This window comes from Manis pentadactyla, chromosome 3 (assembly GCF_030020395.1).
Source record: "Manis pentadactyla isolate mManPen7 chromosome 3, mManPen7.hap1, whole genome shotgun sequence".
Taxonomy (NCBI): domain Eukaryota; kingdom Metazoa; phylum Chordata; class Mammalia; order Pholidota; family Manidae; genus Manis; species Manis pentadactyla.
This window is the reverse complement of record NC_080021.1, coordinates 38,293,945-38,317,132: the sequence shown is the minus strand read 5'-3', so window position 1 is coordinate 38,317,132 and position 23,188 is coordinate 38,293,945. Positions and strand designations below refer to the sequence as shown.

Below are 23,188 nucleotides of genomic sequence, written 5' to 3'. Positions count from 1 at the left end.
CACTCTGAACCCCTAGGCACAGTATTCACACCTTCAGTCTAGCACTGATCACACTGTGATTACATTGCATTACATGTGAATGTTTGTCTTTCCCACTAAATTCCCTTTGTGAGGGTCCATATCATAGCCACCTTTCCATTCCCACAGGCCAGTCAGGCACATGGCACAGAGTAAGAGTACACTGACAAATGAACAAACAAACAAATCTTGACTCCAGCTTCAATGAGTAAATGTTTTGCCAGAGCAGTACAATCCTGCACAAATCATCCTAATACCAGGAGCACGACACACGAAGCCCTCACAGAACTGGTTATTATCTCCTTCAAGCATGGGCCAATGGTCTCTAGGATGCTAAGTACTGAACAAGCTAAGTGAAAACTGGAAGGCCCCGAAAATCCATTCGGGGCAAATGTGGATGGAAGACACAACCTGCAGCCAAAGGAAAATGACAGAAATAGCACAGACTACTTCTTAACTGACTTAAGATTTGTATGCAGAGAAAACGATAGAAGGCACAAAAAGAGATCATATTTTAGCTCACTCATTTCATAATGTCATGCTTTTGTGTGAAAACAATGCTTTATTGTGTGAATGAAATACTAACAGCTGCTACAGAGCAAGTGGGGCCTGCTTCCACCCAACTGGAGATGGTGGATATGTATGTTTCCTTAAAGATCAGTAGTTTGTAGCTCGCTCTATTTTTTAACAAAAATCAAATCATCCGAAGTTGAATCTAATCAGTAAATTTGCAACTGTCTAAAATACCAAAAACATTCTTCAATGAACTGGAAAAAATAGTTCTAAAATTCATATGGAACCACAAAAGACCCCAAATGGCCAAAGCAATCCTGAGAAGGAAGAATAAAGTGGGCGGGATCTCGCCTCCCAACTTCAAGCTCTACTGCAAAGCCACAGTAATCAAGACAATTTGGTACTGTGACAAGAACAGGCCCATAGACCAATGGAACAGAACAGACTCCAGATATTAACCCAAACAATTATAGTCAATTAATATATGATAAAGGAGCCATGGACATACAATGTGGAAATGACAGCCTCTTCAACAGCTGGTGTTGGCAAAACCAGACAGCTACATGTAAGAGAATGAAAAGGGATCGCTGTCTAACCCCATACACAAAAGTAAATTTGAAATGGATCAAAGACCTGAATGTAAGTCATGAAACCATAAAACTCTTAGAAAAAAACATAGGCAAAAGTCTCTTGGACATAAACATGAGCGACTTCTTCATGAACATATCTCCCTTGGCAAGAGAAACAAAAGCAAAAATGAACAAGTGGGACTTGATCAAGCTGAAAAACTTCTGCACAGCAAAGGACACCATCAATAGAACAAAAAGGCATCCTACAGTATGGGAGAATATATTCATAAATGACAGATCTGATAAAGAGTTGACAACCAAAATATATAAAGAGCTCACACACCTCAACAAACAAAAAGCAAATAACCCAATTACAAAATGGGCACAGGAGCTGAATAGACAGTTCTCCAAAGAAGAAATTCAGATGGCCAATAGACACATGAAAAGATGCTCCACATTGCTTGTCATCAGAGAAATGCAAATTAAAACTGCAATGAGATATCATCTCACACCAGTAAGGATGGCTACCATCCAAAAGACAAACAACAACAAATGCTGGCGAGGTTGTGGAGAAAGGGGAACCCTCCTACACTGCTGGTGGGAATGTAAATTAGTTCAACCATTGTGGAAAGCAGTATGGAGGTTCCTCAAAATGTTCAAAATAGAAATACCATTTGACCCAGGAATTCCACTTCTAGGAATTTACCCCAAGAATGCAGCACTCCCATTTGAAAAAGACAGATGCACCCCTATGTTTATCGCTGCACTATTTACAATAGCCAAGATATGGAAGCAATCTAAATGTCCATCAGTAGATGAATGGATAAAGAAGATGTGATACATACACACAATGGAATATTATTCAGCCATAAGAAGAAAACAAATCCTACCATTTGCAACAACATGGATGGAGCTAGAGGGTATTATGCTCAGTGAAATAAGTCAGGTGGAAAAAGACAAGTATCAAATGATTTCACTCACATGAGGAGTATAAGAACAAAGAAAAAAACTGAAGGAACAAAACAGCAGCAGACTCACAGAACCCAAGAATGAACCAACAGTCACCAAAGGGAAAGGGACTGGGGAGGATGGATGGGAAGAGAGGGAAAAGGGGAAAAAAGGGTTATTACTATTAGCAGACATAATGTAGGGGGGAGGGCACGGGGAGGGCTGTACAACACAGAGAAGAGAAGTAGTGATTCTATAGCATCTTACTATGCTGATGGACAGTGACTGTAATGGGGTATGTGGGGGGGACTTGATGATGGAGGGAGTCTACTAAACACAATGTTGCTCATGTAATTGTTGATTAATGATACAAAAAAAAAAATTTGCAACTGTCTGAATAACAACAAACAGGTCATCAACCAAATTAGAAATCCATTTCCAAAGGGAGACAGAAACCATTCAAAATATGATGGAAATTACCTAGTGGCCAACCTTAAAAAAAAAATTCAAGGTCCAGAACAGTAAGGGACATACATGACAGTAAATTAACAATACTGACTTGCTGCAACAGTTCTGCTTCTTCATCACCGGCACACACTCTCAGCAAGCTCTTCTCTGAGAACTTCCTGAAAATAAAGTTATGTGTGCATCTTTCAAATTGACAGCGTTTGTTTTGTTACAGGGCACAAAGTGACGTTTATGTGTTTCACTACAGCAGATTTACTTAGCATGGATTTCCATTTAATTTTTCTCCCTCCTCTCAACATTTATTACTTAGCTCTTATCTTTGCATTCTAATTTCAACAGTCTTTGTTACTACAGTAGCTACATTTTCCTCCCTTATAAGTTACTTTGATTCTTGTTGGAAGTAGGTTGGTATAGATTCATATATAGCTATAATTTATATGAATATTTATATGTATTCAGGAACACAGAACTCAACTTCTAGTCTGAGAAAAGTAAATTTCAAAAGTCTGAGAAGAGAAAATGGAGCCATGTTAGAAAATCACCTAATGGAAAGATTTCATCTTCTCATCAAAGTAACTGTATTATCACAGTTATTTCCAGAAATATAAAATAAACAAAAATGGGGAGGGACACAAATAGGGAGGGGAGAGGAAGGAAGGAAGGATGGATGGGATATAAGCATAATAAGGAAATTGATATTTTTAGGTAAATTTATTCAGAAACCATTATAAACTTGGCTGGTTCACCTGTGAACATCAGGGACTTGGACTTCAAGGCACAGAGTTAGGTACAAATAGACTGCCTATCTGTGTATCACTTCATATTATGTTAAATTATTATTGTAACGACGTGTTTTCTCCTTGCCCTCTCCACTGCCCTCTCCACCTACATCTACATCTCTGATCCAGCTTTCCCCAGAAATCTACTCCTCAGGGATCACTATCCCCATTTTGGAGGCCAGTATGGTCCCACGTATGCTCTGTTTCTTCATGTGGCATTTAGCCTCTACCCCTGCATGACAATTTTGCATGTTACCCCAAAGTTACCTGAAGCTAAGACCTTTCTTCCCCTATTAGCTCTATGCATTCTTCTCCTGAGTGCAGCATTCAGGCTTGCGAACAGTCACCTCACGGCACTTGTTGAGAAATGATAATGCTTACCAGTTGGACTGGCCCTAAGCTATTTTCTTTCCCTGAACTGAAATTTTTGATGTCTAAATTTCAGTCATAAGCTAATAAAACATGATTCTTTTTCAATGATAGTATTTTAAAATAAGGTGTTTTAGGGAGGAAAAAAAAGGCATAGGTACTTTAATATATTGGCTGACATTCCTCCTTTGTTCAATGGCTAAACCAACTAGGAAGTAATACACTAAGTGGTCTACACAGTGTCAAGATTCTGTGATGCACTTAGTAATTCTCTCTGAAAATGAGTTGTACCTAAAACATGCCCATCAGTAAAAGCCAACAAAGAGTGGCAAAATCAAACAGAGGGTCTGCTAGCCAGGGAAAAAGCTTACAAACTTGTACTGTTCAAAAATACTTTCATTAACCAAATATAATACATGATAAAGAAGCCTAGACTAACATATATGCAATGGCACTATTAAAATAGATACATGAATCCTCTAATACTTACTGCCAGTATGAATTAGGCACAGTCCTGATATGATCCCAGCAAAATAAGCAGATACAGAACAATGTATGAAAAAAGGAAGGACCCAATGGTTTAAATCACCTTGTATCATACAAAGTAAAAGTGGAACTTGGAACATTTCTAGCTTTATAGAAATAAGTAAGACAATGCAATTCAAGGAAAGCATGTCAGCAGCCAAGAAAACAGAACCACCTTTCGCTTATGAAGAGACTGACTGAAATTTGTGTTCCTTCCTGCATTCAAGTTTTTCACATGAGCTGAAGCAGAGGAAAATAGATGAACTACATCAAAATTCACAATAACTAAGAAAAATAAATTCAGTAAGTTAAACATTTTCCTTTAATATCTTAATTCAAAATAAATGTCAAAGAAATAAAAGAAATCCTGATCAGAATCTCATTATCTGCTAGAGAATAGCCTCAAAGTTCTCATCTTCTTTTACTTTATTTCTACTTAAGGCAACTTCCTACCCAACTGGCTCCAGGAGTGAGACAAACAGGCACTCCAAAAAGAAGAGCAACAGCATCTTGCTACAGGAGCTCCTCAAGACAACCACCAGCCACTCCAGACGAGACCTACACACCACCAACAGGATGCATCCACTGTTCACTTGTGGTGGCGATGGATTTTCAGAGATTCAAATCAACTTAAAAATTCTGGATGCTTTCTAGATGCCAGTCACTGTGCTTTCCCTGAGGGTGTACAGCAGAACTCCCCCAGTCCACTCCAGGTCAGCCTGCTTAGTCTCCCATAGCATTTAGCACAGTGGGCCTCATGGAATCACTACCATGCAACAGGGCAGCTAACTAACCAAAGAAACACAGATCCCTCATCTTGCCCAGACTGTATCACTGCATCAATGCCTACAGACTGCCTGCACAAGCTTGAGTCCACCTGGCATTACCAAACAAGTATCTACCAAGGAGTATGACATCATTCACAGTGTAACCACCTCGAGAAGAGAAGCCAGAATGCTGATGTGTTATCTGGAACTACCATTCTGATTTCACTGAATTAATTCATCAGAAAAAAAATGAGCACCACTGAACCTACCTCATTAAGATGACTCATGTAGTAGTACCAAATGAAGATGCTCTACTTATAATTTAAAACAAAACAAAAATATCATTTTTATGTCTTTTTTTTCCTTTTTTATAGTGGCAGTACAAAAATCCAAAATAAAACAGAAACTTCGGGGTAGAGGGTGGCCAGGAATCCATTGAAACAGAAAGGGTGGGATTTTTTCCAAATACCTTATCAGGCCACCACTGTAAATCTTCTCCTAGAGATACTGGACTTTGAACAGGTGTATTCTTCTTATCCAAGTTTGGTTCTCCTTCCTTGCTGGTAGAGCCCCTTTCATTATCAAATGAGGCTCCGTCAAGCCACCTTCGTTCACGTAAACGTAAAACAGATTCACGTTCACGCAACAGCTCAGAGTCTCTCTCTAAGGGAAGAAGGAGAACTGGTATGCAATTGGGTCACACCAGTGGGATAAAAGTAAGCCACTCTCTAGTAAAGACCCTTCAGGATGCACCTAACAGCAGTTTATCTACTCACAAAAATTTAATGTAAATGTTTATCTAATAAGCCTGACATGCAACATTCAAAACATTAACTCTTGACCTAGTATATTTTTAAGAACTATGTTGAGGGAGACTTTTTTGATTTCCAACTACATACTTTTAGAGCAGAATTGCTTTATTATAAAAAGGATATTTCTAATAGAGTTTAAAATTTTTGGCTTTCTTTAAAAATGCTTACCATAACAGTATCTATTAGAAACCATGCATAAGAATCTCAACACATTAGATAATGTACATATGTAAACCAAGAGTATTTCTTAGAAAGTCTTTTTTTCTTCTTTTTAATGCACATACAGGGAAAAAATTTGAAAAGGTTTAAATACAAATCCATTAGCATCAACTATAAAATGTTTGATCATCCAAGCTCCTGTTAAAAGTAATTTCATATGCTGGATTTTTATGGATAAGTTTTATTTTCAATTTTTTGAGAAACCAGACAGACTTTTTTTTTAGACTCTTTATAGAAAGATTTCCCTACAAAAATGCTTCTCCTGCAAATTGACATTCAAATTCTTTAAAGCCAGTTTTTTCCAATTTGCTCAAACATTATTTTTTTCAATAGGAAATCAAAATGTACTTCCCAAAACTTGGATAAGAAGGATTAAAAACAATATTAATTTGAACCATATGAAACTGACATCCACACAGGTCAAAAATGATCAAGTATCAGCAATTTCAAGTGGTTCAAACTAGAAGTAATAATACCTACATAGAAAGACCTAAGGAAATGCAAAAGGGAGATTAAGGAGTTGTGTTAGATATTATTTGAAATTGCAATACTTGATGCATTTAAGACAGTAAAGTCTACATTTATTTTTTTTTATTGTTAAGCTGTTTTATTAATAGGTTCAGTATATTTAAAGATCATAGGTTTGTTACTTTTAAACTCTGCTTTTAAGTACTAGGTATTTTCATCAAGGTTTTAAAATAACATGGCATCTTTTCCAGGTTACTAATGATCAATAAATAATATAGCTGATTCTTGTCTGTTACTTCAATCAAGCAGTTTTACAATATGGACAGCAAACTACTGACTTAAGTTAAAAAAACAAGATAAATCTATACCAACATATACTATACAAGACAATACAGAGAAAGTCTTATATATTTATGATTTCAAACTCTTTCTTTCTAACCTCTACTATGCACTGCATCTTGTAAGGTTTCAAACTTTTGAAGATAGCATTTGAATAAGCTAAACATTTCTATACATTTATTATTGGCCAATCCCATTCTAATCAACTTTTCCATATTTCACCCTTCCATTTAACCTGGATTTAAAAATGAACACAATATCTTAATCAAGTAAACTAAAGAGACTTGTTTTCTGAATGCTGCATGTCACTGTAAAGTAGAATTCTGCTTTGAGTTCAGAATCCATATTAAAAATATAGTTAGGTAAGTCATAACCCTTGATAAGTATTCCACAATGTAGGTCAGACCATCTTTAAATTACTATTTGTGGCTCTTCAAAATCAACAATAACTAGTTTTAATGACAAAGCATCTAAAAACACTAACAAGTAATGATCTCATATATTTTTAATATTAAAACTGCAGAAGCAGTGAATTCTACCACTGAGTTTCCACACAGCCAGCCAACGAGCATAGCGAGATAAGGCAAAATTACCTCGAGATGAGCCTAGCCGGGAAAGTGATGAACGTCGAAAAGAAGGGTAACCAAAATAGCTAATATCTTCAGAAAACATGGCATCTGCATCAATAATGACACTTGGGTGGGCAGAATGAATGTCAGCATCAAGAAGAGACATAAGATCTTCTATAAACAGAAACAAATATCAATGAGGCAGAGATAAAGAAAACATCTGCAAACCATTGAAAAGTCACTGAAAGTTAAAAGAGATAAAATCAGGACTGACTACTGACATAACCTGGGAAAAGAGCATTAACTTCCTAGGAAATAAAGTTAAACATTATTAAAGCTTTTAAGGAAACTGAAATACATGTTTAACACTTGGGCTACCTACTAAATAATCACAAGAAAAGAGGATTTCTTCTTACGATATGTGTGACCATCACTGACAACACAGTCAGAATCTAAAGGCAGTTCAGTTACTACACATTCAGTAATAAGGGCATCAAAAAATAACATTCCAGGGTCACCTTGCCAGCCAGTGATAGAGCCATGCACACACATGCATGCCTTTTACTGGGACCAAACAAAAGTCCACTAGGCAAAAACATGCCCCCATTTCACCTTAAAAAGAATTTTACAAGTGAATCAGGTATCAGAGTGAAAAAATATCTATCACCTTGGAAGGAATAATCCACTGTACTTTAAAATTCCATTCCCTAGTCAAAAAAAAAACCTCTCTCCAGACATGAGAAAGCCATGACGGTGATCCACCAACCTCCAGGCAAATAAGATTCACTGGCTGTATCATCCCCATCATCTCCATCTTCATCATCCCGGCTAAGTAAATTATTTACAGCAAGGTTTACATCAAGATTTGTTCGCTGAAGTTCTCGAATAATGACACTTCTGGATTTGCCTTGTAACACGACTTGGGCCTAAAATAAAAAACAAGTAAGAGTGCTATGCTTCTCTCAATTAAAATCTTTATCAAAATTATCTTTCTGTAATCAATACAGAGAAGCAGTACTTCACAATTCACAGCATGAGTCATGACTACAGCCCACTATACTCAGCTAAACCTCACGTTGACCTGTTATCTTTTTTTATTTTTTATTTTGGTATTATTGATACACACTTACGAAGGTTTCACATGACAAAACAATGTGGTTACAACATTTACCCATATTATCAAGTCCCCCCATACCCCAATGCAGTCACTGTCCATCAGTGCAGCAAGATGCCACAGATTCACTGTTTGCCTTCTCTGTGCTACACTGTTTTCCCCGTGACTTCCTACATCATGTGTACTAAACATAATATCCCTCAATCCCCTTCTCTCTCCATCCCAACTCACCCTCCCACACCCCTTCCCTTTGGTAACCAGTAGTCCCTTCTTGGAGTGTGTGTCTGCTGCTATTTAGTTCCTTCAGTTTTGCTTCGTTGTTATACTCCACAAATGAGGGAAATCATTTGGCACTTGCCTTTCTCCACCTGGCTTATTTCACTGAGCATAATATACCCCAGCTCCACCCATGTTGTTGCAAATGGTAGGATTTGTTTCTCTCTTATGCCTGAATAGTATTCCATTGTATATATGTACCACATTTTCTTTACCCATTCATCTACTGATGGACACTTAGGTTGCTTCCATTATCTTGGCTATTATAAATAGTGCTGTAATAAACATAGGGGTGCATATGTCTTTTTGAGTCTGAGAAGTTGTACTCTTTGCATAAATTCCAAGGAGTGGGACTCCTGGGTCAAACGGTATTTCTATTTTTAGTTCTTTGAGGAACCTCCATACTGCTTTCCACAATGGTTGAACTAGCCTAGTTTAGATTCCCACCAGCAGTGTAGGAGTGTTCCCCTTTCTCCACATCCTCGCCAGCATTTGTTGTTCTTAGTCTTTTCGATGCTGGCCATCCTTACTGGTGTGAGGTGATATCTCATTGTGGTTTTAATTTGCATTTCCCTGATGATTAGTGATGTGAAGCATCTTTTCATGTGTCTGTTGGCCATCTGAATTTCTTCTTTGGAGAACTGTTTCTTCATATCCTCTGCCCATTTTTTAATCAGGTTATTTGCTCTTTGGGTGTTGAGGCATGTAAGTTCTTTATATATTTTGGATGTTAACCCCTTGTCAGATATGTCATTTACAAATATATTCTCCCATACCGTAGGATGCCTTTTTGTTCTATTGATGGTGTCCTTTGCCGTACAGAAACTTTTTAGTTTGATCTAGTCCCATGAGTTCATTTTTGCTTTTGTTTCCCTTGCTCAAGGAGATATGTTCAGGAAGAAGTTGCTCATGCTTATATTCACAAGATTTTTGCCTATGTTTTCTTCTAAGAGTTTTATGGTTTCATGACTTACATTCAGGTCTTTGATCCATTTCAAGTTAACTTTTGTGTATGGGGTTAGACAATAATCCAGTTTCATTCTCTTGCATGTAGCTGTCCAGTTTTGCCAACACCAGCTGTTGAAGAGGCTGTCATTTCCCCATTGTATGTCCATGGCTCCTTTATTGTATGTTAATTTACCATATATGGTGGGGTTTATATCAGGGTTCTCTAGTCTGTTCCATTGGTCTATGGGCCTGTTCTTGTGACAGTACCAAATTGTCTTGATTACTGTGGCTTTGTAGTAGCGCTTGAAGTTGGGGAGCATAATCCCTCCAGCTTTATTCTTCCTTCTCAGGATTGCTTTGGCAATTCAGGGTTTTTTGGTGATTCCATACGAATTTTAGAACAATTTGTTCTAGTTCATTGAAGAATGCTGTTGGTACTTTGACAGGAACTGCATTGAATCTGTAGATTGCTTTAGGCACAATGGCCATTTTGACTATATTAATTCTTCCTATTGATGAGCACAGGATGTGTTTCCAATTATTGGTATCTTCTTTAATTTCTCTCATGATTGTCTTGTTGACCTTTTATCTTACATTAAGTGTTCTACCAGAGTCGTACCTGGGAAATCAGCTCCTCCGGAATGACGGATGCTGGAATTACTGGCTGTGGCTGACTGCCCAGAAGCCCAGACCCTCGGTCCCTTCCTGTCCGAATAACTCGGGTCTGTCGGCGAGAATCTCGAGCTCCAGCAGATGACCTACCAGAAGATCCTCCTCCACTTCCACCTACTCCAGAACTCCAGCGACTTCTAAATATTGGAGAATTTACAGAATTAGCATTTTAAACAATCATTCTGAAAAGAACACTTTGGGTCTCATTTTCACTCCTCTAAGCTAAGATAAAGCTATTTGTCTAACATATTTTATACTATTTTGACAACAAAGTAACAGAACTGAGCTTTAAAATAATTCACTTTTTTGGAAAGCTAAGTATCATACTTTTACATCTTTTGAAATAATTTTTTAAAGACCCTCATACCAGATATTTCTAGTCACATCTCTAAAATGAGTTATAGAACACATCCAGTCTTTGCAAGAAAGACCCATTAAACATAACTACCAACAATCTGATACACAAGAGGTAAAATTCTTTTTAAGACTGGGTTTAAGATTCAAAGTTCTTTGCCTGGAATAAAATATTGATTTGCAAAGATATTAGTTTATTAATAATTAGCACTATTAACCACCTTGGCCAAGTAGATGCCACTATTTAATACATTCATAATTTTCTCTTAAGTATGAGAAAACAACTTAGAAAGGGCATGACATCTACATCTTTACTTATTGCCCCAAACATGAGAATTAAGAATCTCCAAATCAAGTAAGCTAGATAACCAACCATACAATGACTGCTTTTCTGCATTCAGTTAGATCTTTTAAAAAATGGTCATACAAATCACATAAACCTTATAAATTATGACAGTGCCAGTCCTCTTTAAAATTAATCTAATACTTCGAACCAATCTAGAAAGAGGTACTTTACTCCCAATACTTCTTCACTGCAGTTGTCTAAAGCTAAAACCTTCAACCTCCCACTGCAAACAGATCTGGTGCAGATTTGATTTTCCAAGCCTTCCTTTTTTTTCCCTTAAAAATGTTTGAATATATTAACCAGTAACAATTCCCAAACAACTATACAACAAATTCTGGGTCTCTCATCTCACTTAATTGGAAAGCGCAACCTCTGTCTTAGCAAACAAAAAACTTTGTAAATAGTTTCCTCAGTACAATGGGAAAAAAATATTTCCAAGAAACCTGGTATCATCCTTTTTAGAGGCTTTCTGCACTTGTTGCTGTACTCTATCAATTCATGTTTATGTGGATTCTCTACCTACAGCCTAAGAACTGCCCAAGATAATTTTAGAAAAAAATAATATTATGCATTTGAAGGGCAGCAGTATAAAACATCACTTAATTTCAGCTATGTAACAAGACATTTATAAATGTAATGATAAAGAACTATTCACAGACTTCCCCTACTCCCCCAAAAAAACCCCCCCACACAAAAGAGCATTAAAAGTACAGGACATTGACAAAAAGGAAATTAAGTAGGTAATTCCATTTTCAATAGCATCAAAGAGAGTATTTAGGAATACATCTAACCAAGGAGGAAAGACAGAAAACTACCACACACAGCTTAAAATATTAAGAACAACACAAATAAATGGGAACACATCCCATGTTTGTGGAATGGAAATCTTAATATTATTTATATGTCTATACAACCCACACCAGTCTACAAATTCACTGCAATCCATATCAAAATTCCAATCACAGTTTTTACAAAAATAGAAAAATTCATCTTAAAATTCATGTGGAATCTCAGGAGACCCAAAATAGCCAACACAATTCTGAAAAAGAACAAAAAACAAACTGGAGGACTCACACTTTTTTATTTCAAAAATTATTATTACAAAGCTACTGTAACTAAAATAGTGTGGTACTAGCATGAAGACAAACAGAATAATGGAATGGACTAGAGAGCCTAGAAATAAACCTGATATACAGGGTCAAAAAATCTTCAACAAGGGCACCAAAACCACCCGATGGGGAAATGACCATGTCTTCAACAAATTATGGGAAAAATTGGATCCCCCCATGCAAAAGAATGAAACTGAACACTTATCTTACACCATATGCAAAAATTAATTTAAAAATGGATCAACACAAAGGATGTGAACAATTATTTCTTCCAAGATTATATGCAAATGGCCAAAAAGCACATGAAAAGTTGCTCAACATAACTAATCATCAGAGAAATGCAAATCAAAACCATAGTAAGATAGCCCCTCACACCAGTTAGAAGGGCTACTGTCCAAAAAAAAAAAAACCAGAAAATTACAAGTATGCATGGGGCAGTGTAGAAACTGGAACCCTCATGCACTGTTGGGTGGGATTGTAAAATGGTGTAGTGCTATGGAATACAGTATGGAGGTTCCTCACAAATTAAAAACAGAACTGCCATATAACCAAGCAATCCTAGTTCTGGATATATATACCCAAGAGAATTGAAAGTAGAGTCTCGAAGAGGTACTGGCAAGCCCATGGTCATAGCAGCACCATTCACAATAGCCAAGAAGTGAAAATAAACTAAATGTACATCAAAGGATGGATGTATAAACAAAATATGGTGTATACATGCACTGAAATATTACTCAGCCCTAAAAAAGGAGATCCTTGCTCCACGTGAACTTTAAAGACTTTATGCTAAGTGAAATAAGCCAGTCACAAAAAGACAAGTACTATATGATTCCAGTTGTATGTGGAATCTAAAGCTCTATGTATCTAAAGGATTCACAAAACAAAGTAAAATGATGGTTGCCTGGGTTATAGGGAAGCTGTTTAATGAATATAAAATAAAGTTTCAGTTTTGCATGATAGAAAAGTTCTGGAAATCTGTTTCACAACAATTTGAATATACTTAATACTACTGAACTATGTACTTAAAAACAGTTAACACCATACATTTTATGTTATGTGATTTTTACCATGATTAAAAAAATAAAGCCATGTGCTATCAAAGACAGCAATATTTTACCAAGTAGATATGTTTTCAAGTTATATATATGCACTGTGACTGTTAAGAAACAGAAAATAATATAGGATCAATCAAACATATCACTAGGTATTCAAATCAGCATTTCTACTTCATGGTTTTCTGTAAGTTGTAAAAAACTAATTCTTTCATGTGGAACTACTCTTAGAACTTTTAAACATTCAAAAGGTAAATGTACTACTTCAACCTGAAAAGAGGGGGAACCACACTGAAGAGTCTTAATAAAAGACATAATTAGTGTGACTATACGTCCCAGTTTGCCTGAGATAGTGCCATTTGAAGCCTAATTATTCATCAGCCTAATTATTAATTTCACTCCAAAATGTCCCAGCTTGGACAACAAATTATATTGCTAATATAGATATGTGAGATGACTTATTTCCATCAAGGCATGCACACCTTTTTTCCCCCCAAGCAAATAGTGCTAGAACTTGATCAGATATACCTTGGAGTACACACACCTCCTGGGCAGACATTAACAGTATTACAAACTCAAATCTCCACACGGAACAGAAAGGTTATGCAAATTAAGTGAAGTCAAGATGAAAGGAAGAGTGGAGAGTACCAACCTATCTAAAACAGTCAAGTTCACTGCTGGATTAATCATCTAAACACCACTGCTGCCAATCTGCAATCTATGCTACATAAACTCTCAACTGAGGTTAGTTGAAAGACAAATATCAAAATCTCTCTGGCTTGCCCATTAGTTTGACTATCACCAGGACTATTCACACCCCACTCACACCCACTCTGCAGGGTTCCTTCCATCAGAATTCAACAAACCAGTCTCACTACCTCGACTGCTTCTGAACAGTAACTAGCTTGCTATCTAGAGAAACAGTACTGTGTTAAACTAAGCATACACTAACAGGTTCATCAGTGGTTACAAAAGACAATATTAGAATTAGTGATTCTTTTTTCTGCAATTATAGGGAGCTATGTAACTTTCAATGTTAAGCTCAAAAATACTGGGACAACTAGTTTCTACTCTCTATACTTTATCAAATTAATCCTGTAAGTCTGATCCTATTATATGGTGCTCAAGATAACAGAATTAACTCAAAACCAACTGATGAAATCATACATGCTATGGAATTAGTCCACAGCTTGCAAACTTAAAGCCCATGGGCCAAGTCTTGGCCATATACCTGGTTGGCTTGTTAAAAAATACATGTGGATCACCAAAGATAAGGAAAGTCTGAGCAACTGTCACAGTCAAGAGCAGCCTAAGGAGAAGTGATAATGTAATGTGATATCCTGGAACAGAAAAAGGACATTAGGAAAAACTGAAGGAAAATGTGAATAACCTATAGCTTTCAGTGCATAATAATGTGTCAATATACATTAATTGTAAAAAAAAAAAAAGTACCATGCTAATGTTAAATATCAGTAACAGTAGAAACTAGGTATGGAGTGTATTAGTAGTCTCAGTACTAGCTTTGTAATTTTTCTGTCAATCTAAAATTGTCTTAAAATAAAGTTCATTTAAATGTGTATACACATATACACAGATTCACGCCCGCACACACACACACTATATATATATATATATATGTATATATATATGCTTGGTATGTGTATGGCTGTCTATATGTGTATATTTATTTCCATGAAGATATTAGTTAGTTCCAACATTTAAATCAGGAGATTTCACATAAAAACCCTCAGGACAAAAAGGTGGATTGGGAGGTGGAGAGGTTTGCATTTGGCAACAAAACCTTATATTCTCCTATGGGAACAATCAGCTGATCAGCTACATCCTTTAAAAATGGGCATCCACTTAGAGCCCTACTATCTAACCCACCAAGCTAGCAGCTTCAACAACTTATAATTACAATGACTTGCTTGGCTTTTACATTTTAAATCCTGTACTAATTATTAGCTCAGATTAAACTCCAAAGAAAATACAGTACCTCAAATGAATGAAAAGCAGCTTAAACCTACCATTTATTATGTCCAGTGACAACAAGTAACAGAATTAGATCACATACTAAATGACAGATATTTAGACACTACTATCTCCTTGTTAAATTTACTACTGAACACAAACTCTCTTTCCCAAATATTTTTGGTGGTGTCTTGCCCTTACCATTGTTTGAAATGAGTTTAACGAAAATACCTAGAAGATTTTTGAAACATCTCCCATGATAAATTTGAGTAATCATGAAAGGGAGAAAACATCAGCAGCTACGAATCTTTAGCACACAAACCTGCCGATTAGCAAAAAACACCAAAGGGACAAATATATAAATTCCCATAAATTCTGACTGCTATGCATTCCTAATGATCAGTCAAAATAAATGATAAACTTTCAATTCTCCATGTTGATAGAAAAGCAAAACAACTAATTATCCCGAAATGTATCAAATGCAGCAAACAGAGACCATTTGCTCCAATTCACAACACCTCTCTGAACCCAAAAGGAGCCAGCCTAGACTGTGAAGAGAGGGTCTAGGAACTATGGTGTGTGGGGATGGTCCCTCATATTTGATTGTACTTAGTAAATTTAGGGCTAAGAATCCCTTTCAGGGACTCAAGATCTGCTTGTCCTAGATTCTCTAGTACATACTACAAATTGCAAACTTCTTCAAAGTTTATTGTAATCAACACAAAAAGAGAGAAAACTCACTACACAACTCAAGCGGAAAAAATTTATTAGGAAGGAAAATATTTTTGACTATAAAATTTATTTATAAAATAACTCAATCACAACTTCATCATCAACAAACAGGGAAGAATTTTCATAGAGGCTGAGTAAAACAGTAAGCCTTTAAATGCTTACACTTGGTGGACATGTGCAAGACCCAACAAAGGCAAACAAATGACCGGCAATGGCTTAGTCACTGGGCTGTGACATTTTTCAATTCCATAATTTATGAACCCAATGCTAAAGAAAGCTTACACAGCTTCTTCTGAGGTACGGGGTGGGGGAGGGGGGAGAGCGACAGAGGGACAGAGGAGGGAGGTGGGAGGAAAGGACAAGACAAAAATGTGGATGGAAAAAAGAAGTATGGGCAAGGATGGGCAAAGGGACTCAAAAATTATTGATTCTCTACGTTCTAAAGTCTTAAAATTAGCCCTAATCTTCTTTAGAGTAGGTCTACAGAGGTTTTATTCAAGCTCAAATGTACTATGCTTTATTACATCTGTAGCATATTTTATTAGCAAAGTCATAAAATTTCATTGCTCTATTTCAGTCATTCTGTCATGCAGTCTATTTTAATTGGTTATATCCAAATTTTACTTATAAAGAGAAGAGAATTTAAATCTAGGACAATTTGAGCAACATAATAAATAACAGTAGTAGGTTATAAACTATAGAATAAAACAAATATCCATGAGGCCATAATGATATAAATAACTGAATAAAAACAGAATAGAATAGAATGAGCAAGGAGGCAAAGTTATTCCTTACAGTTGAATTCCAATTAGTAAGTGTAAAAGGAATGATGGAAATTATTTAAAAAAAAAAAATGACTCTTTGGACTACACCACAGAAATAATTAAGGCAAAAAATCATCAATGGATGCTAATGAAGCATAAAAATAAGATATTTACAGTCAAAAAGTACATCTCCATAAAACACATATTAATTACAAAGAGGAAGAGAATAAAGACACCTCCCCAGGGAAGACATGCAGTTGGCAAATAAGCAAAAGAAAAGATGCTCCACATCAAATGTCATTAGGGAAATGCAAATTAAAACAATGAGATACTACTACACACCTATTAGAATGGTCAAAATCAGAATACTAATGTCATCAAATGCTGACAAGAATGTGGAGCAAAAAGAATTCTCACCCACTGCTGATGAGAATACAAAATGATACAGCCATTTTGAAAAACAGTTTGCTTGTTTCTTACAAAAATAAACCCACTCTTACCATACAATCCAACAATAGGGCCCCTTGGTATTTATCTAAATGAGCTGAAAATACATGTCCAAACAAAAGCCTGTACACAATGCTTAGAGCAGCTTTATTCATAACAGCCAAATTGGAAGCAAGCATCCATCAGCAAGTGGACGGATAAATGAACTGTGGTACATCCAGACACTGGAATATCACTCAGCACTAAAAAGAAATGTGCTATGAAGCCATGAAGAGACATGGAGGACACTCGAGTGCATATTAGTAAGTGGAAGAAGCCAACCTGAGATGGCTCTATACTGTATCATTCCAACCATATGACATTTTGGAAATGACAGAACTACAGAGGAGTAAAAAGATCAGTGGTTGCCAGGAGTTAGGGGGAAAATGGGATGAACAGGTAAGCACAGAGGAGTTTTTGAGTAGTGTAATCACTCTAAATAATACTATAATGGAGGATGCAAACCATTATACATTTGCCCAAACCCACAGAATGTGCAACACCCAAACTCTAAAGTAAACGATGGACTCTGGGTGAAATAATGTGTCAATCGATGTAGGTTCACCAACTGTTACAAATAAACCCCTCTGGTGGGTGATGTTATACATATGCAGGGGGACAGGGAGTATATGTGAAATCTCTGTACCTTCCACTCATTTTCACTATGAACCTGAAAACTGCCCAAAAAAATGCTTTAAAAAAATTGTATCATCTAGGTTTAATCGTGAGGAAACAACAGACAAATGCAAACATGCTACAAAATAACCAGCCATTTTTCAAATTCATCCGGATCTGGAAAGATAAAAGACTGAGAAACTGCCCCAGACTGGAGGAGACTACAGAGGCACAACAACTAAAGACTGTATGGGGTCCTGCATTGAATCCTGCACCAGGACAGGGTAATGGGTGGACCAATTGGTAACATTTGAATGAACTCCGTATATTAAGCAGTGATCAGTGTTAATTTCCCAGTTTTGATTAAGTATACTATGTTTATAAAATGTAAACATTTGGAGAAGCCCCATGAAAGTTTCTGAAGCTTTTTAAAAGTCAAAACAATTTCAAAAAGAAAAGTTAAATTTAAAAATAAATAATACAGGATTAGGAACAAATACCACCACATAAATGGATAAACTTAACAAGAGGTCAGCAAACGTTTCCCGTAAAAGCAGATTTGTAAATAGTTTATTTAGGCTCTGTGGGCTAAATGTCTCTCTCACGACTACTCATCTCTGCCATCTTAGCACAAAAGCAGCCAGAGACGGTAAGTAAAATATCAAGCTTGACTGTGTTTCAGTAAGAGGAGGAGGAGGAGGAGGGGTCAGATTTACCCTGAGGCTGCAGTTTGCTCACTCTACAACTAAACAGAGATTTTGATCTTTCAGAAGTTTAACATAGTACCATAAACCCTAGTTCTTTCTTAAATAAATGTCAAACTTTCTCCATGTTTTAACAAATAAAATTGAAATTTCATCTATTATTGCTATTTTTTTCAGAATTCCTTATCATACACTGTTATTATGTTCATTGTGTGCACAGAACCACTAAAGAGAGACACATAACAGTTTAATAAAGATCATAGCTAAGCTTCCTATTAATAGTTCCAGCACAGAATGAGCTAAAGGCGGCATTTAACTAAATTGACCTCCTTTAGACCTCAAAATAATTAGTTCAGCACTAAAACAAAAAAGCAAATAAAACATTTTGGGCTCTCAATTTTTAAATTTAACTTTACCTAGAAATTCTGTGTCAAAAATGTTAAAAATCTTCCTATTCCCCTTATTTACATTTTAAAACGATGTAAATTACTCCTAGTTATATTTCTCTGATAAGCCTTTGTACACATATGCAGATTTGACTGATTCAACATTATTTAATCATTAATTGGGTAATTTCAGAAAATCTGGCCTTCAAGAATTAAAGTATAAAATTAGTGAAATTATCTGGCCTGAAATTTGTGTACCATTTCTTTAATTTGACAGCATTATCAACTTTGGATAAAATACAAGAGTTAAGTATCTAGTTTAAAGGGTATACATCTTATAAATAATTTAAAAAGTAAAAAGGTACAAACTTTTAGGAAAAATAAGTCATGGGGATGTAATGTATGGCATAGTGACTACAGTTAACAATACTTATGGTATATTTGAAAGTTGCTAGAAGAATAAATCTCATCACAAGAAAAAAGCAAATTTTGTAACTATGGTGATGGATGTTAGACTTAACTGTGTTGATCATTTCACATTATACCCAAATATCAAATTATTATGCAGTACACTTGAAACTAATGTTTTATGTCAATATACCTCAATTTTAAAAAGTAAATGTAACTTTATTAAGGGCTATAAGGTTTAGTTACGTGATTTTTCAAACCTCGCTAAATCAACTCTGAAAGAACTATCAGATCTGGGCGTCAGAAATATATGTTAGATATTTTTACCCAAGAATTTGTCACAAAAGAAGACCAAAGACGGCATCACTGAAAAACATAAATAATATAAATGACATGATAACCACGTCTTTTTTAAAAGGCTAGGAATCTGGGTTAACTGCAATTAGCCTTTGTGGCTAACCATAGCGGCACACCATGAGCAACATGAGCTCTGGCCTCAAGTTCAGGTGACTCCTCACTCCACCACCAGGTACTGAAGATGATCACTCACAGTGAAAAGCACTCACAAAGCAACAGCCCAGACCAGTGCAGACCATCAACCAGCCACAACTTACCCCAGGGTGTTGCCTGCCAGCCTGCCCAGAGTCTCAGAACCTGAGAGAAACCATGGAGAGTCACTTGTCCTACCCGGCCTCGATGTCCTCCCCGCCCCTGAGTTGCTGTTCAACTTTGACCTGGGAAACAACAAGCGGTGGAACAATCACAGAACTGTCCCAAACTGCCTAGGAAAAGCCCTCAATTCTGGGTTCTAACTGTGGTGAAGTAACAGGCTAACAATTCTCTGATTACTCCTCCTGAAATGTATGCTTCACATCAAAGAACAAACCTAACCTGAAGCCTCAAAACAATCCAGGGGCCTGATTGAAATGGTTTTCTTAGTTCAACTGCAAATGAATTGTCTGTAAATGATACTTTAAATCTTTGAATGTAACCATGCTTTCCTTAAAAGTGATCACTGAAACTAAGATATTACCTAGCAACCTTTTTAATATGCCATCATTTATAAAATAAGACCAAAGTTTTAAAGACCCTGTCATTTTCAAATTGAATTACTTGATTTTGAAATATTAAAAGGGAAAAAACATGATCTAAAAAGTCATTTCAACCAAAGAGAGCAGATCTGACTTGGGACCTACCAAATACATAATCATTCTTCTGGTAACCTATTCTGTTAAGTTATCATGGACTCCTCTGCTACTTTTAATGCTAATATTTTAGCTATAAATCACTGCTTGCATAAATATTAAAATCAAACTACAAAGTAACCATTTCACTCTATTTTAAGTGTCTCATTTTCTACAATCCTTTTTTTTTAACTTGAGGGTTACCAAAATCAAAACACAAGCTTAATAGAATACCTTTCAAGAGCTAAATATTTAAGTAAAAAAGTCATCATCTTACCCATCATTATTATCAGGTTTACCCAACTCCAGTCTGTCTGGTTGTACTGAAAAACCGATCCTGCAAACTCTACCATCCTAAAAGCAAAGAAAATAGAAATTTCCAAAGTAAAAATGTGTATTAAAATGTGTATTTATTCAAGAAACAGATTATGTACCTATCACTGTCAATTCTGAAGACAACAAGCTCCCTAGGAGAAGGTACTCACGCCTAAGGTGGGGAAATACATTTTACAGACATTATCAAGAAATCAGTAAACATAATTTAGGAAATCTCAATCTAGCAGAATTCAGAGCAAGGAAATTCTTGGATATCAGGAACTTCTCCATTCTGTTACTAATTTTCTAAGCTCTACTAAATAATTTAAGGTTTCTCTGAGTCAGAGAATTTACACAGTAAGGAAATGGAACTGGGTGATCTGTTTACTGATCTGCAAATGCTGTTTTCCATGGTTAAAATGCGAAGTTGTATTTTAACTCTTTATTTCCACTTCTCTATCTTAGAGCAAACAATTTACCTCAAGAAGAAAGGCAGCATGATTTGGTCCCACCACACATTGTTTAATAGTAGCCTGTTCCAATACATTCAAAGGGGGATGGCTGGGGAAGAAAAAAAAAGAAGAATGCAGGTAAGATTTTTTAATAGCAAATACATCCTGGGGTTTTTTCTTTTTAATCCAATTAACAGAAGAAAAAAATCACTGGCAAAATCTATTTGATAAAGTAATATTTACTTATTTTAAAGCATTAATTGAAAAATGATATCAATCATATCCCCCTAGTCTTTATAGCTCCCTGGTATGCCAGATTTATTTAAAAATCGGTATGAACAGAAACTGTAATTCAAATAAACGGAATTCATAAAAAGTTGATTAAATTAAAATATTCTTAATAGCTGCTGTCTAAATGAGTTTTTTCCTAATAAAGAAAAATGATTCAAGAAATTTAAGTATCTTAAAACTCTTACCTGTTTAAATTATATTTGTTCAGTTTCTCTGAAACTTCCCGTAACCTTTAAAAACAAAACAAAACATGAATAAACCACATGTACAGATCCTTTGCAAACAGAATAGTTCTGTTAGGTACTTATGCCTTTATTTGGGTGATTTCTAACAGTAATATACATAAAACTTGCCATGGAAAGAATGTTTTTAATATTGTCTTTGATTTTTTTGCTCCAAAAAAGATCACCATTCAACTTTATACCTCCCTTCTCTCACCTCCTCATTATTAAATTCAACAGTAATCTTAATCTCATTTAACAGATGAGGATACTGAAGTTTTTAGAGTTTATAGAACAACAGTGGCAGCAGAGCAGGTACTTGAACCAACACCCAGGGAAAAACCACTTTTTAAACACTTGTGTACAGATGCCAAAGAGGTCTTGAATATACATGCTTATCATGAAATGAAAATATTTCACAAGCACAAATCTATTAAGAATTTAACACAGTGAGGCAAGAAAAGCCCAAAAGCCTAAATGACTTAAGACTTAAGTCTCAAGATCTTGAAAGGCCTTATGACACAAAACTGTGTAAGTTACAATCTGTCTACGGCTACATCTATAAAAAAAGAATGACCCCTTCCATTTTTAAGAATGGGAGTGTGCTCAGAAAAACCTCAAAAGGTTATGTAACAAAAAGATATTAACTCATATTACCTAATGTTATTTTGCTGTTTCTCTCAAGAAAAGTCTTGAATATAAAATATTGTAATACTCATTTAAACTAGGCATTTCTGTCAACCTAAGAAGTCATTTTATATGTAAAGATATAATCAAATGTAGAGACTTTAAGAGTTCCATTCTATTAAGTTACCAAATAATCGCCTGGTCTTTCTCAAGTTTTTCTGAAATAACTCTTAAAGATCAAAGTGGTATACATATCCAAAAATAAATCATACTTTAAAGCCAGCTGAGGATTAAAAAGCTGCCACAAATTACATATTATATGGTCAAGTAACCTAATAATTTCAGTAATTCTAGTAGAAGCCAGCTGTCGCTCAGCTTTATTCTCTAAAATCCTCTGTCCAATGCTGAGGAGCATCTTTCAGTATATTGCCCAATACAGAATCTTAGTCCTATGCAAGAATAACTTTCAAACGATGCCATACTTAATTTCTCCCCCAAGAAGTACCTATTCACTGGTAACTTTATTCTCACTCCTAAATAACAGCTTCTTATCTTGTGTGACTTAGCCCCCAGTACATTTTCATTTTCACAACCTAGTGCTGCAGTTACTTTCCTCAACAAAAATGTGTTTCATCATGTGCTACAGAGACAAGCTTTTTCACTGAATCCCAGCTAGCTCACTGACAAGGCACACTGCTGCACTCCAAGAGTAATGCACTGTGGAACTCAGGAGCTCTGAGAGGAAGCTGACTAGAAAACAGGGGAAAAAATAAACTGGGAGGTTCCAAAATGGGCAAT

At 35.9% G+C, this 23,188-nt stretch overlaps 1 protein-coding gene across 6 annotated transcripts in view; it reads right to left on the bottom strand.

The window, feature by feature from the left end:
- UBR5 (ubiquitin protein ligase E3 component n-recognin 5) overlaps positions 1 to 23,188 on the bottom strand; it is a 128,011-nt gene that overhangs the window by 67,352 nt on the left and 37,471 nt on the right. For 4 of the 6 annotated variants that reach the window (XR_008996226.1, XM_057497850.1, XM_057497852.1 and 1 more), the window contains exons 2-9: positions 21,728 to 21,772; positions 21,279 to 21,360; positions 20,762 to 20,838; positions 19,915 to 20,034; positions 10,321 to 10,510; positions 8,130 to 8,289; positions 7,388 to 7,537; positions 5,426 to 5,637 (exon numbers count right to left, since the gene is read on the bottom strand). Coding sequence is in view for 5 of the 6 variants with exons in the window: in XM_057497850.1 (XP_057353833.1) it covers positions 5,426 to 5,637; positions 7,388 to 7,537; positions 8,130 to 8,289; positions 10,321 to 10,510; positions 19,915 to 20,034; positions 20,762 to 20,838; positions 21,279 to 21,360; positions 21,728 to 21,772 (1,036 nt within the window). In the remaining variant the exon portion in view is untranslated. The remainder of the gene's footprint in view (positions 1 to 5,425; positions 5,638 to 7,387; positions 7,538 to 8,129; positions 8,290 to 10,320; positions 10,511 to 19,914; positions 20,035 to 20,761; positions 20,839 to 21,278; positions 21,361 to 21,727; positions 21,773 to 23,188) is intronic. The other 2 variants (XM_057497853.1, XM_057497854.1) reach the window with 1 other exon arrangement.